The sequence below is a fragment of the Scyliorhinus torazame genome, chromosome 3 (assembly GCF_047496885.1).
Source record: "Scyliorhinus torazame isolate Kashiwa2021f chromosome 3, sScyTor2.1, whole genome shotgun sequence".
Classification (NCBI taxonomy): Eukaryota; Metazoa; Chordata; class Chondrichthyes; order Carcharhiniformes; family Scyliorhinidae; genus Scyliorhinus; species Scyliorhinus torazame.
The window spans coordinates 189989090-190005052 of NC_092709.1; the positions used below are offsets into that span (position 1 = coordinate 189989090).

A 15963-nucleotide genomic window follows, 5' to 3' on the forward strand; every position below is an offset into this window, starting at 1 on the left:
CCAATGGTTATTTGTACATTTTCCTGATATAAAAATTAAAATTAAAAAACATGGGGCGGGATTCTCTCAGCCCACGCCGGTTCGGAGAATCGCCGAGCCGGGCCTGATTCTCGCTACGCCGCCCCGACGCCGGTCTGCCGATTTTCCAGTCACCAGAGAATCAGGGCCGGCGCCGTCGGCCCAAAAAGCCTGAGTCCCGCTGGCACCATTCACATCTGGTCTTACCCAGCGGGACCTCGGCGTCCATCCTGTCGGGGGCGGCCTGGTGAGGGGGAGGGGATGTCCGACCCCGGGGGGTCCTCCACCGTGGTCTGGCCCTTGATTGGGGCCTACCAACCGGCGGGCCGACCTCTCCTGGTGGGGGCCTCTTTTGCTCCGCACCGGCCCCTGTAGCCCTACGCCATGTTGCATTTGGGCCGGCGCGGAGAAGGAAGCTACTGCGCATGCGTGCATTCGCACCGGTCACAGCGTGCATGCGCAGACCTGCGCCGCCGATTTGACACCGGTATCAGCAGCTGGAGCGGCATGGGTCGCTCGAGTGCCATGCTGGCCTCCTGTAGGGCAGAGGATCGCTACACTTAGCGGTCGATGACGCCGTCGTTAAACTCTCCAGTTTTTACGACGGCGTCGACACTGCCGTCAGATGGGAGAATCCCACCCATGGTATTAATACAGCACTAATAATATGCATCACAAAATCTGTTACATAATACCTTCAGATTTTATACCATCTGAGTGTGTTTAGTTGAGACAGTGGTGTAACACACAGGGTAAGTACCGAAATAGAAATGGCATTTCTATAGCATAGGAGTAAAATATGCACAGATCTGCATGCAAAATATCAGGAACCTAACGACATCTATGGGATTACAATCTGCAGGAGGATCTTTGGAGCAGTAAATAATCACTTGTCAAAATCAGATTTTCTTTTAATGTTACTTCCTTTATTATATATGTAAATACTTGTTATCTAAAAAAAACAACTATTTGGCGATTGTAATAAATACCTAAATAATATACTTTTGTTGTCAGTCATTTTTTTATGATTTCTGTTTCCTGTTTTTTCATTTTACTCTGCTACCTACCTTAGAACCACCTATTACCGCCAGTGTTCCGGTTACAGTTCGGAACTCCTGGCGACGCTCAGAATTTTTCTCACAGCAAGGTAAAAGTTGTGCTTAGTAATTTCCTCCTTCTATTTTGCTTCCTGAACCTGGGAGTGCTTTGGGACACACTAATGATCACATGAGTCATTCCCTGCTTTTCTAGATTTGCCTACCTCATTATGTGATGCATAGTTGCCAAAGCATGCCAATGTGGGGGAAAAAGCAACTGTGAAAGTAGTTAATTAAAAGCTTCCTTTCAAAATGAATGTCAACACTTCGGAATTCCAGTAAGTTGACACAACTTGTGAGATCCTCCACAGATGGAGACTTGGGGTTAGGTCAGAGCTATAGGACATTAAAAAATAGAGCTTTACATCATTGCATACAGTACGTTGGAGTTAAATAAGAACCTCCACAGCACAGGGAATGCAGAGAGGTCAGCTACACCAGTCTTCAACAACTGCTCTCTCTTTAACTCATATATAAATTGACCATTGTAATTAGAACCCCACTTTTAAAAAACGATTCAGCGATCTTACAATTCCATTCAATATGCCACAATCTAAATATAATGCTTGAACAAAAATGTTATTATCACAAATTGGCCTCATTGTTACCATGAGACATCCCTGCACATCATGAATACTGGCCTATGACTACCACATGAACACCTTTGTTAAGAATAGTAACAATTAGTATTTCTAGGCAAGCGGGGCTCACGGAGAATCTTAAGACCTGGCCAAAGCTAGCCATGATATAAATAACAAATGTTAGAAGTAATCTTAGCGAATATATGTTGAGCACCAACATTAACAACATTCAGAACCATTCACCTGCGGATATGGGCAAGGTGACACTATTTGACTATCACAACTCTTTCTTTCTCCAATTTGTTTAATAGTTGCATACATTTCTAAGATTTTCTCCATCTAATAATCGTATTTGTCTTTACTTAAAATGCCAGTCTGATGCCCCTAGAAAACTGTACCTAAAATTGGTAGGGTTGGCAACTATGTACATTGCAAATCCTTGGGACTCGAATGTGTTCTCCGTACTAATCTGCCTGTTTCCCTATTTCAGATGACAAATAATAAGAGTTAAAAAAAATAGAAAGAATCACAATAGCATGGTGTTGCTGTACAAGTTCTCTTCAATCCATAGCTGTGCGTTAAATGTACTTAATTTAGCAACTGCTGGATACCACCAATAGTATAGATAGTAAATCCCAGCTCTGTGGCTCACTTCCTCTACCATTACTTGCGGTGCTGCCATCATTTTTGGAAATCATTTTGTTGGTGGTGGGTCATGTCCAATTACCTGGTCATTACGTCCTTTTGTTCATTATGTAAGCCTGGAACTCCACCTGTCAATCGATGGTTTCAACAGTTGGGGAGCAACATGGAGTGCTCGCTGGTGTCCTGGCCAATATTTATCCCTCAGCTAACATCAAAAACAGCTGGTCTGGTCATTTATGTTACTACTGTTTGTCGTAAATTGCTGCGTGGAAATTGATCACTCTGTTTCCTACATTACCACAATAAGCACACTTCAAAGGCACTTCATTGGCCGTAAAGAGCTTTAGGATGTCCTTGGCCCTGAAAGCCACTATGTCAATATAAGTCTTGCTTTTCTTTTTATTTGGCATCACTAATTATTGAAAAATGATAATATTTATTTGTTCTTTCAACATCTTTGTTCATGCTTATCATGGTATTGATTGCAAGCTCCAAATAAAAACCTCAATTGATGCATCTGCACATTTCAAGAATGTGACATAATTTCTAAATGATCTTTTCTGGCCTGGCATTACAGTGCTGATTGCTGGCTCTTTGTTGAAACTGCTTGCATTTGGCAGTCTAGTTGGGCATCAACATATTAGAGCAAATTTATTAATAAAACATTTTGGAAAAATGTTTCCAGTGTTACTGCCACTACATGTAGGTCTCCTCCGTAGACGGGTGGAAACTCAAACCATGATTGTTAATCCTGTATAAAATGCTTTTTCTTTCTCTTTCAGCAGAAGTGAAAAGCAATGAAAATACACATGTAAGTACATAACGTTATTGTTTTATCTGTGTAATATGGCCTCGAAAGAGCAACAGTTCTTCCTGGCAGTTAATATCTTCAGTGTAGTGTAGTGTGTTATTACTTTTCAATATTGTAATGAAAAGTCATCTTGATCAGTACAGAATCATTGAGAACCATGGGCGGGATCGGTCGGAGAATCCCCAGGGGGCGGCGTGAATCCCACCCTGCCACCCCGACGCCCGCTGCCATAGTCTCCACCGCCGTTTTTCGGGCGGGAGCGGGATTCATGTCACGCTGGTCGGGGGCCGTTGGCAATGCCCCCCCCCCCCGGCAATTCTCCGGCCCCCAATGGGCCGAGCAGCCGCCTGTTTTTCGCCAGTCCTGCCGGCGTGGGTTACGTATGGTCCCACACGGCGGGACTTGGCAGATAAGTTGGCGGGGGCGGTCCTCGGGGGGGCGGTCCTCGGGGGGGATCCGACCCCAGGGGAGACTTCCACGGTGGCCTGGCCCACGATCGGGGCCCACTGATCTGCGGGCGAGCCTGTTCCATGGGGGCATTTGTTCCTTCCACGCCGGCCCCTGTAGGGCTCTGCCATGGCCGGCGCGGAGAAGCTGGCGGCAAAGGGACAGCGCGAGTTCATGCATGCGCCAAAATATGACGGCTGGTCTGCGCATGCGCGGAACCATGCTGGCGGTTCCGCGCATGCACGAGATCAAGCCGGTCATTTGGCACATACGCGAACTCGCGCTATCCCTTTGCCGCCCGCTGGAGCGGCGCCAACCCCGCCGGTGTCCACCTAGCCCCGAGATAAGTGAGAATGCCTCACCTTGGGGGCCCGTTGACGCCGGAGTCGTTGGTGCCAGTTTTCCTGCCGGCGTGGGGACTTAGTCCCCGGAAGGGAGAATCCCGTTTTCTTTAAATTTGTTACCCAAGTTGCTGAATATTCAAACAATTTTAACAGTAGCAATGTGAAAACTGATACCTTTCAAAGGCAAGGAAATGTTGTTAAATTGAAGCTTGAATAAAAGTTAGGGATCTGAAAATCTTTCATATAGGGCCCTTTTGCAGGTTTCAACAATGGAGTGGCAGATAGTTATTTTACCATTTCTTCACGAACATTATTTTGTCTCTAGGTGTTACGTGAACCAGTCCTATCTACCAGGTCACAGGCCCATGCCTCGGTGCTCTGGGATGAAACCTTTGGGTTTCCCTCCTTTTTCTGACAGTGGGGAATCGCCATGATAGACCCACTTGCTATAATGGTGCACTATATGGAATTTTACTTTATTATTCCATGGCACAATGCATTAACGCCACCATACTCTGCATCATATTTAGTTGTTACCAGAATGGCACTATTTCTGTTCGTGAGTCATGATTCTTCTCATCCCAAATTCAGAGATTATCTACATTAAATAAGAGGAGAATATATTTCCTCATTACCTAGGTGGACCATAAGGTGTCTTAGTTTTTTTTTAAACTTTGAAATTGTGATACATTTGAATTAAAATAAAATTCTTCATTGAAGGTGGCACTCTCAGAATATTGATTATTTGGATGATTGGCTTACAGCCGCCTTATCTGTAACAGAAATCACGATCACAAGATGAGGAAAATTCATCTTTGCTTTTCCACTCAGAAAGAAAAACCTACAGTTCTCTTCCACATCACAGTATCCAACTCACTTTATCCCCTCTATTTTAAAATCTGTTCCCGGTTTTGGTAGCTGTGTGCGTGAAAATGGGCGTCATTCTCCGAACACCCGCCGGGTCGGAGAATGGCCGTTGGCCGCCGTGAATCCCGCCCCCGCCCCCGCCGAAGTCTCCGCTCCCGGAGATTGGGCGGGAATCCGGCCGCGCCGGTTGGCGGGACCCCCCGCTGGATTCTCCGGCCCGGATGGGCCGAAGTCCCGCCCAGGAATTGCCTGTCCCGCCGACGTAAATCAAACCTGGTATTTACCGGCGGGACCAGGCGGCGTGGGCGGGCTCCGAAGTCCTAGGGGGGCCCGGGGCGATCTGACCCCGGGGGGGTGCCCCCACGGTGGCCTGGCCCGCGATCGGGGCCCACCGATCCGCGGGCGGGCCTGTGCCGTGGGGGCACTCTTTCCCTTCCGCCTCCGCCACGGCCTCCACCATGGCGGAGGCGGAAGAGACTCTCCCCACTGCGCATGCGCGGGAAACTGACAGCGGCCGCTGACGCTCCCGCGCATGCGCTGGGAAACTGACAGCAGCCGCTGACGCTCCCGCGCCTGCGCCGCATTTCCGCGCCAGCTGGCGGGGAAACAAACGCCATTTCCGCCAGCTGGCGGGGCGGAAATCCCTCCGGCGTCGGCCTAGCCCCTCAATGTTGGGGCTAGGCCGCCAAAGATGCGGAGCCTTCCGCACCTTTGGGCCGGCGCGATGCCCGTCTGATTGGCGTCGGCTTTGGCGCCAGTCGGCGGACATCCCGCCGTTGGGGGAGAATTTCGCCCAATGTTCCTTCTGGCTTCAATCCTAAATTCACCTTCACCAATTTAAACTTGAACTGAAGTAAAAACAATTTAACTTAATGTTGTTCTCCTAGTTTACCCATCAGACTTACTCAGGGTCACACTTTGACCAACTCGGGGGGGGGGCGACACGACTGGTAAAGCTCGCAAGAGGCCTTTTACGTGATTTACATGTTTTGCCACACCTCAAGAGATCTAAAGGGATCGTGCAAAACGGCAGGATCCATATTTGACAAATTTGCATATTAAAGTGAGCAGCTAGTCTCACTTTAATATGCACTCGCCTGATCTACCCAAGGCATTGGGATATAATCCCTTCACCTTGGTGACCCCAAATGAGTGCTGTTTAGCACTAGTCTCCACCTAGGTGCCAGCCTGGCACCTCCAGGGTGCCCAGACATCACTGCAAGCCTGGCTGGGATGGTGCCAGGCTGCCAGTACCAAGGTGCCTGGTGGCATTTTGCCCATGCTACGAATCAGGCCAGAAGTGCCCTGCCCTTATTAGGTGGGGTGATTCCCTTATAGGTGAGTGTGTGGTTGGCTTGGTGCATCTCAAGATCAGGACACCATTTAAAAATGGCACCCCAATGTCTTCCTGCACTGGTGAGCAGAGCTCCTCAGTACAAGAAATGAGACTAAATGCAGCCTCGGCGGGGCATTCACTGCTGTGGCCCCAAAATAAAACGTTTGATAGCCGGGTCTTTCTCGCCACTGCAAGTGCCGGGAAATAGCCAGCTCAACGCTCTCAACACGGGTCTCTGTGTCATTTCCGTTAGATCATGCCGCCCCCGTTTCCAGCACAAACAGGAACAACCGACTGCAAAATTCTGCAGAGGAGAATTTCTGTTTGGGTCCGATACAGATGAGGTATTAACAGTGTGCCTGGTGCCCAACCAAGGGCGGAGTTGGGAAGGCTACTTTCCAGTTCGGGCCTCATTTACATTTTTCAGCCACTTTCAGAGGAATTGGATTGCCTTCTGCCCAGGGCCAGTTGTCATGTCAGGCTTTTTGGGGAGGGCTTTGTGATAGAGTTGGGGAAAAGACTGGTCTGGCATGGGGCCAAAAATTCTTAAAGAATGAATATGAAAAATTGAATGTGATCTCAAATGGGTGTACAGGTTCCCCACCAGAACGCTTCTGCTGGTCACTATCTTTTAGGTGATAAATGGACAAAAAGCATTTGAAAAGTCCCCAATGATTGATGTTGATGTTCTTGCGTTATCGAGATTTAACCTGAAAGCTGCAGTTTGATGTTTTATAATAACTCTGACAACTATTACAATAAATGTGAGAAACTCTATTGAAACAACACATTGATCTGGTATTCCAATAAAATTGCAACGTTAGTATCAGTAGAGACCGGCAACGTAATTCAACGTCAATTAGTCCACTTAACGAGGCCCCACAGGCTTCTCGTCGCAAATGAAGGCTTGCCAGCTGATTTGCCGGCACCGCGCTCGCCAGTCCCCCGCTAACAAGATCGAGCAGCACTTAAGCTGCACTTGTTCAGCCAACCCCAGCCCGCTCGCAACAATGCTGCCAAAGAAAGACCAGCCCCAAGATCGGGGATGCTGGCCTGGGGATGCTGCTCTATTCAGTGGAGGCCAGGAGGCATGTTCTGTTCCTCCAAGGGTCCCGGAGAGTCAGTCACAAGGCAAAAATGCTGCCTGGGATGAGGTGGCAGCAGCTGTCAACTCGGGGAGTGTGACCAGGAGGACTGGCCTTCAGTACCGAAAAACGGTCAATGAACTACACCGGACAGCACAAGTGAGTAGACACCAATGCCCCCCCCCTGCCCCCCCCCCCCCCCCCCACCAAGGGAGCATCCACACCCTCAACCCCTCCTTCACACACACTCTCTCTCCACCGTGAACCACGTGTGTGGCTAACGATGCCCCCTCTATGTCTCCTCAGGAAAAGCTCTCCCATAATCCCCGGGAGAGGGCCCAGACTGGCGGAGGGGTGCCAGACATTTGTTTTTATAAATTTAGCGTACTCAATTCATTTTTCCAATTAAGCGGCAATTTAGCGTGGCCAATCCACCAAGCCTGCACGTCTTTGGGTTGTGGGGGCGAAACCCACGCTAACACGGGCAGAACGTGCAAACTCCACACGGACAATGACCCAGAGCCGGGATCGAACCTGGGACCTCGACGCTGTGAGGCAGTAGTGCCATCTACTTCGCAACCAGGGGTGCCAGACATAAGGGGCGGGATTCTCTCAGCCCGGAGCCAGGCCGGAGAATCCCCGGGACCGGGCCATGCTGCCCCGACTCCGGCATGCGATTCTGCGCAGAGCGGAGAATCAGTGCTATTGGCGCCGGCGTGTTTGGCGCGTCGCGGGCAGCTCTACGTGGCCGGTCCAGCGATTCTCGGGCCGGGATGAGCCGAGCGGCCGCAGTTAAAACGCTGAGTCCTGCCGGCGCCCTCCACACCTGCTCGCAGCCGGCGGGAACTCTGCTTGCAAGGGTTGGGTGGCGGCCTGTGGAGGGGGAGTGGGGCTCCGCCCCCAGGGGGCCTCCAATGCGGCCTGGCCCGCGATCGGGGCCTACCGATCGGCGGGCCAGCCTCTCTGTCCTCCGGCCTCTTTTCCTACGCGCCGGCCCCTGTAGACCTACGCCGGCGCCATTGCGCATGCGCAGATCCCGCGGCGCACAGTTCATGCCAGGATCGGCAGTTGGAGCGGCGCAAACCACTCCAGCGCCGTGCTGGCCCACTGTAGGGGCCAGAATTACTCTTGGCAGCGGCCCATTCACGCCGTCGTAAAACGCGATGGCGTTTACGACGGCGTGGACACTCTGCCGCGGGATGGGAGAATCCCGTTCAAGAATCGCTCCTACGAGGAGCGGGACCTGGAGGTGACCGGTGTGGCCGAGGACAGATTGGTCAGTCCACGCAGAGGCAGGCTGACGGCGCAGAGGTGAGAAACCACTGGGCTCCACTCGAACGACCTGTCAAATGTGAGTTGTCATTGCCTTACTGACTGGCCCATCGCTCCCACTGACCACATGTCCATTCTCCCACGGGTCCTCGAGCCGATGGTGCCAGTCCAGAGGGAGATGTCAGCATCACTCCAGCAGATCCATAGCCGCGTGAAGGAGTCCGAGAGGCTAGGGACGCAGGAGATGGCCCGGCAATGAGAGGCACCAAGGCCAACACTACTAGGGTGGCGACTGCAGTGGAGAGCCTGGTGCACAACTTCGGCAACATGAGTGAATGCAAGGCGTCGTGCAGTCGGTGACGGCCATGGCTGAGGGTCTCAGCAGAGTGTCTGGCTTGTTGGGGGATGTCTCCTAGTACCAGGCTGACCTTGATGAAATTTTGCGGGACATGTCCCACTCTCAGATGGGAATGGCCTTGGTGCTGCGGAGCTTCTCACAGTCGCAGGAGGGCATGGCTGAGTCGCTGCAGAGCATGTCCCAGTCACTGAGGAGCATCAGCGAGGGCATCTACACTATTGTGCAGACCATGGGAACCACCAGGTTGACTGAGTTTCAAATATTCAAAACCACTTATCTAACTGGGGGAACTGAGTTGACATTTTGATCTACAGTGTCCAAAGGCTGTTGAAGGATTCCATAGAATCTCCACTGTGCTAAAGGAAGCCATTCTTCAGCCCATGGAGTCTGCACTGACCTTCTGAAAGAGCACCCTACCTAGGCCCAATACCCCACCCTATGCCCATAACCCCACCTAGGAGTGAAGGCTAGATGGCCTAAAAATATTTTATACAACTAGACCAGATCCTCAGAGTACCAAAGTAGACCCTTCCACCTCAGCACTCATCCACCTACATGGCTAGCTCAAAACTACCTCTGGGGAGCCAGTTTTGATTACCCTCCTCCCCTGGAGCAAATATCAAGCATGCAGGGCCGGTTGCCATGGAGATGCTCTGTCAAGTCAGGAGATTCCTCAACTCTAGTTCCTGCCTCAATGGCGAAAGTCCAGGCCCATACGTTTAAGTGCCTGGGTTGAATTCTTTTAAGAAATAACAGAGAAAGTAGACTAGGGTGTTACCATGGTTCCGGTATGCACATGCTTTGAGGAAACCTTCAATCAGGCACCGCAAAAGATTGTGACAAATATAAGGGCTGATATTTTCAATTCTGGGTCAGAAATTTGGATGCCAATCCTGTTCTGGGCACCAATCCCGCACAGTAGGTTTCAGACGCATCCAACCGGACTGATAAAGAGCCAGGCCAATTAGTGGCAGGGAGTGGGTTCATCATCCATTCTGAGATGGCAGGTGTGCTCCCGTTGCTGGAGGACCATTGGGATTCTCTCCAGCACTCAGAGATCAACAACCCCACCAGCAAAGTTAGGAACTGCAGATCTGAAGATGGACAGAGAGAGAGAGAGATATCAGGAGAGGGAGATGGAGAAGGCCACACAAGTTTATTTTCATTTTTTTAAAGGCCACGGTTGCCTGGCCACAATCCTTAAAGGACAATCCCTCCAGGGGATGGACAGAGGCTGCAGCTGTCATCTGGCAACAGTTGTGGGTCTACAGAGGCTGTCTCTCCTGTGATTCATTAAGCAAACCCCCATATTTTCCACCCTGAACCCACCATGTAGGCCTGCACATGCTCCAGGCTAATGCAGGCCACAGCATTGTCAACTGAAAACCTCAGCCGGTTCAGAAATAGGTCTTAATAGACCCCATGATTAATATCTATTCACTTGAGTTGGCCGACTGCGAATCTGAGCCAACCTCACTTAAAATTGCACGCCTGCCTGCCTCTCATCTCGGCTTCGACCAATTTGAAAATCCTTCCCAAAGAGTCAGGGGCCAGGGTGGTGAATGAGTTATAAGACGTGGAAATTGGCAATGGCCTGAATTTTTGCGCAGTGGAAAGGCTCTCCATCTTTGCAAAAATGGCACTAGAGGCCTAAATCCGGTAGTCCCAGCCACTGAACATGCTCCTCACCAGCTTTGCAGGGGGTGTGAAATTGGTGTGGGCCAAACTTTGCACATCCAAACATGTGCAGCTGCTTTTAGTCTGACCTTAATTTTGCAAGGAGAAAGTGGAAAATATAATTTGTGCACAGTAGACCTGGTAATAATGGTATCAATTTACCAGAGTGCTTTGAAATGGCAAGGTATCCTTTTGCATATGGTCCCGGGACACCTTCGTGTGAGATCGGATGTTCTTTGGGAGAAGTAAAGTGCCCTTTGGAATGTGCATACAGTCATTGTACGGCTCATTGGCACTGTCAAAGGGAGCTGTGAAGCTGTTAAGGCATTTAAATCTGGTGCCCTTTAAATATGTGAAAATTGGTCTGCCGTATGGGAAAAAAAATCAGTGCTTGATATTTTAGTCTATCTGTTGACAAAACTCTGAAGGTCGTTATCATAGTGGGGTGTCTGTCAGTTCACAACTGATGCTTATAAAATCCTTGAAGTGGGTCTATGAATACAAATGCGTGTTCTTACGAAGGATTAAAGGAAGTTAAATGTAGTGAATTGGTTTTAATTATATTTTACTATTATCAATGAGAATTTTTTTAAGTAACGAATTCACCAATAGACACTTAAGAACTGTATACAATCTCAGCATAGGTCTTGAGGTCTCCCCATGGCGGATACTGGCTGAGTTAACATGGAGTGTGTAAGGGAAATAGGAGGTGGGTGTGGAGAATGGGTTAGCATGCATGAGCTTAAATTTGTCATAGGGACTATGAAGGGCCATGGGGTGTGGGTGGACTTAGGTGGGCATTGGAGGGTATGAGGTTTATGAGGGTGGGTGGACGGGCATAGATTGACATGGAGGATATGAAGTGCCTTGGAGGTGGTTGGGTGTTTGGGGAGTCTGTGGGTGGTGGAGACAAAGTGCCAGAGCACTAGGGCGGGCCTTTCGCCCAGCCTGCTTTTGCACCCAGCAGCCCTCGTGTCTGCATATTAAATCTTTCCAAGGGCAGATGGCACAGAATGAAAAGACCCCACCCCAAAATGAAAATCAAAACTTCTGTGGCACTTGGAGTCAGATTCACGGAGCTGGGAATTTTCCCGACTCTGTACAACTGCTGTGAGGAGGGTTCACAAAAGCGTGAGGGGCCTAAAAGAGGGATGTGCGGAAAGATCGGGGCAGCCGGACAAAATGGCACCCCGAAATGCGAAGGCACGCCAGCTGGAAATCCCTCTAAATGTGGCCTTGGTGGGGAGAAACTTCCCGAGACCAAAAAAGAGGCAAAGTGCCTTTTTGATAATGGGCTGTTTCTTGGCGCTGCAGCTGCTGAAAAGCACATCGTTAAACAAGCCATTCAGCGGACTTTAACTAGAGTCCACTGAATCGTGCCCTATATCATTTTCAGTAAAGTGCCAAATCTCAAGTGTGCCATAACCAGAGGTATGGGAGGGAAGTTATTGAATGAATCATGCCTTGTTTCTCTTTTGTGTCTCCTAAGCTGCTGGAGATCCTGGCACATATCATATCCCAATTCCTTTCACTATGCCCAGGACAAAGGAAGGTAACCACTTCAAAAGTGGGGACAAAAGGATAAGGATCATCAGTGCTCATAAAGCTTCTCTTTTCTAAATACATCTGCTGAGCAATATTGTACTAGAACATAAATTCAGACATAACAATCAGGAATATTGCAGGTTTCATGGCTAAAATCTTTCATTGTAAAAATGATCTGTTCATATTCCTCATATTTAAGAATCAGTTGACTTAATTTTTTTGACGACAATTTAATTTGTCCTACTCTGCTGTAATCTTTTTGTCAGCCTTCCTCAGTAGCTGTCACTCGTACTTTTGATTACTGGAAACATCACCTCAATTGAAATTTTTCAAATCATGAAATCACATCAGTCTGTCACACAACTTTTTCTTGATGTGGATTGTTAGATCCCAGTTGCTCCTTTTAATCTCCCTAAGCGTTTTGACCGCTGGTATTGGGACCCAGAAGAAGAACACAAGCGTCAGGAGAGATGGCAGAAAGAGCAGGAACGCTTGCTCCAGGTACATTAACACAACTTGCATTGACCCTCTGCTACAAACTGCTTGTTCTGCTGCTGCTTGTCATAGTGGTTTGGGTAAATATGGTGCACCTTCAGTTAAGGCTCTTAGCACTAATCCTTCATATATGTTTTTTTTTCACAAACATGGTTCTGATTAGCCAACCAGAAGATGGTAATGAGAGAGATGCAGTGCATCACTGTCCTACTAGGCAAATTGGAACCATGAAAAACTGAAATGAAAAAGGATTATAAGATTGCTACAGTAGGGAGCAAATTACTGTAATTCAATCAAGTATATTTCTGAAATTTGATTTTGGTATAAGTTGAGTTGAGATTGATCCTACCTGCAGTCATGAAATTATTCAATTCGGCCTATCTTCTTTGTTGGTTGCCGAAGATCAGCATTCCTCGGAAGGTTTCTAGACCTTTGGACTAGGTCACCTCAATTTGACTGTCAGTTTTTGCATATGTTCAAACTCTTAACTCCCCTAAGATGACGTAACGCTTGTACTGATTGGATCTCCTAGGGAATAGAAAACAAACTTTGTCCACATCTTCTGACCAATATTCCCACTAGGCTGCACAGCGGCTTTCAGGAGACCAGTCAGACATTCTGTGCTCTCTAATATAGAATTGGAAAGACTCACACTGAAAACTCTGGCCGCATGTAACAACTAATTTTTTTCAATGGGAATGTTACTTATGACTTCTGTAGGAAGTGGCTGATAGCATTCACAAGCACATCCATTGACTCAACTGACCTGTCTTCTTGACCAAGAAAGACAGGAGTGTGAGGAATTAACTCAGTTCAGTGAGGATTTGCAAAAGAAATTGCACCAATATATATTTTTTTAAATCTTCCTTTGTTCAAAACTGAATGTAGTTGATTGGATCCTTTTTATTCATACTCGCGCCGTTCTTTTATAGAATTCATTTTTACAGGATGTGGGCTTCGCTGGCTAGGCAGCATTTATTACCCGTCCCTAATTGCCCTTGAGAACGTGGTGGTGAACTGTCTTCTTGAACTGCTGCAGTCCATGCCATGTAGGTACACACACTGTGCTATTAGGGAGGGAGTTCCAGGATCTTGTCCCAGCGACAGTGAAGGATCGATGATATATTACCAAGTCAGGGTGGTGAGTGACTGTGCAGTGGTCACTCCTACTAATACTGCCATGGACAGGTGCATCTGCGGCAGGCAGACAGGTGAGAATGAGGTCTAATATATTTTCCCCTCTTGTTGGTTCCCTCATCACCTGTTGCAAACTCAATCTAGCTGCTATGTCCTTTAGGACTCTGCCAGCTCAGTCTGTCAGTAGTGGTGCTCCCAAGCCACTCTTGGTGATGGACAGTGAAGTCCCCCACCTAGAGTACATTCTGTGTCCATGCCACCCTCAATGCTTCCTCCAAGTAGTGTTCAACATGGAGGAGTACTGATTGATCAGCTGATGGTGGCCGGTACGTGGTGATCATCAGGAGGTTTTCTTACCCATGCTTGACCTGAAGCCATGAGATACCATGGGGTCCAGAGTTGATATTGAGGACACCCAGAGCAATTCCCTCCCAACTGTATACCACTGTGCGCCACCTCTGCTGGGTCTGTCCTGCCAGTGAGACAGAACATACCCAGGAATGGTGTTAGTGGTGTCTGGGACATTGTCTGTAAGGTATCATTCTGTGACTATGACTATGTCAGGCTGTTGCATGACTAATCTAAGGGACAGCATTCCCACCTTTGGCATAAGCCCTAGATGTTAGTAAGGAGGACGTTACAGGGTAGCAGTTTGATACAGCTAAGTGGGTTATTAGGCCATTTCAGTCGGCATTCCCGTACCGGCTTCCCCGAACAGGCGCCAGAATGTGGCGACTAGGGGCTTTTCACAGTTACTTCACTGAAGCCTACTTGTGACAATAAGCGATTATTATTATTATTTAGCAGTCAACCACATTGCTGTGGATCTGGAGTCACATGTAGGCCAGACCAGCTGAGGACTGCAGTTTTCCTTTTCCAAAAGACATTAGTGAACCAGCCGGGTTTTTTAATGACAATTGACAATGGTTTTATAACTATATCCACCATCTGCTGTGGTGGAATTCGAACCCGGGTCCCCAGAGACCCCGTGGGTCTCTGGATTACTAGTCCAGTGACACCATCGTCTTTCTTGCAGTAATGTTACTAATAATACAAAGCTGTAATGCCGAGAAGTACAAAGCTTCACATGAACAGTAATTTGCTGACTACTGCAGAAAGCAAATGCATAGGAGGGTGAATGACTAATTTTCTATAAAAAAAGGCTGATAATGCTGATTCAGTGGGATAGATAGTTAAAAAGTGGTTGCTAAGCACTGTGTGAGATGATGGAAATTGTGGCAGGTGAAATTGTGATTTTCTGCATGATCCCAGCTTTCATTCATTTTCACGCAAAATATATCTGTGCTACGTGGCCATCATCTTTGCTTAATATTTCTGGAAAGTGTTGCATACTGTATGACACTCTTACAAGAGGTTAAACTATCTAACCAATGAACCCAGCTGAGGGAGCATGTTTTTCTTGATATTCACTGTCTCCAGTCCATGTAAATGTCTGCATGTCCCTCGTTAACTCAACAGTAGACACGGTTGACAGTGTGTAGGAGCTGCTGTGAGCTTTTTAAAATCAGTTATACAGAACAACTGGCTTGCATCAATTTATGTGAATTAAATAATTGCTCCTGATTTTCAACAGGTAAGACATCGTGGTTAAGAATAGCATGGACTGTTGTGCAGAAACCCTAGTTATCATTGCAATAGCATGACTGCTTGGCTGAGGATTAGTGAAAATGAAACCAAACTGAAAGAATGATTAACACTTGCTTTCCAAACATTTACTGAGGCTGCTTGAATTAAACCTTTTGCAATATTACACATATGCATTTATTGCACTTGCTTGAATTAAGTTGATCCTTCAGATAGTTGACTTTTAACCACACTCTGATTTGTGCAGGCAAGTCTCTCAATTGTACAAAATCACTATAAAGAAAAATTGCCAGTGGTTCGCAATGAAGTTTCAACAACACCTTCACAGAGTAAAACAGGATGGGCAATAAATGCTGGCCTTGGCAGTGATGCCCACATCCTGAGTGTGAATAAAAATAAAGGAATGTGGGCTGATGGTCCACCTGAACATATAAACCCCAAATACTTTAGAGTGGTCAGAATCTGGAGTTACCTCATCCTTTGAGGTGTTAGTTCTGTGGAGGACACACCCTGACTCTCATAGATATGGGACATTAATTGTAAGCTGTTATCCCAATGCCTATAATGGTCTCAAAGCGTATTCTAGGGTCAACTTGGCCCGGTGGAGCTCAGGAGACCTGAAAGGAACACAAAGGGTTGAGAA

General features: G+C 47.9%; 1 protein-coding gene across 11 annotated transcripts in view; it reads left to right on the forward strand.

Annotated features, from left to right (window-relative positions):
• LOC140408856 (LIM and calponin homology domains-containing protein 1-like) overlaps positions 1–15963 on the forward strand; it is a 566047-nt gene that overhangs the window by 457391 nt on the left and 92693 nt on the right. For 2 of the 11 annotated variants that reach the window (XM_072496651.1, XM_072496654.1), the window contains exons 22-23: positions 3124–3152; positions 12471–12584. In XM_072496651.1, the coding sequence (XP_072352752.1) occupies positions 3124–3152; positions 12471–12584 (143 nt within the window). Of the gene's footprint in view, positions 1–1090; positions 1166–3123; positions 3153–12470; positions 12585–15963 lie in introns of all 11 variants that reach the window. The other 9 variants (XM_072496652.1, XM_072496655.1, XM_072496656.1 and 6 more) reach the window with 6 other exon arrangements.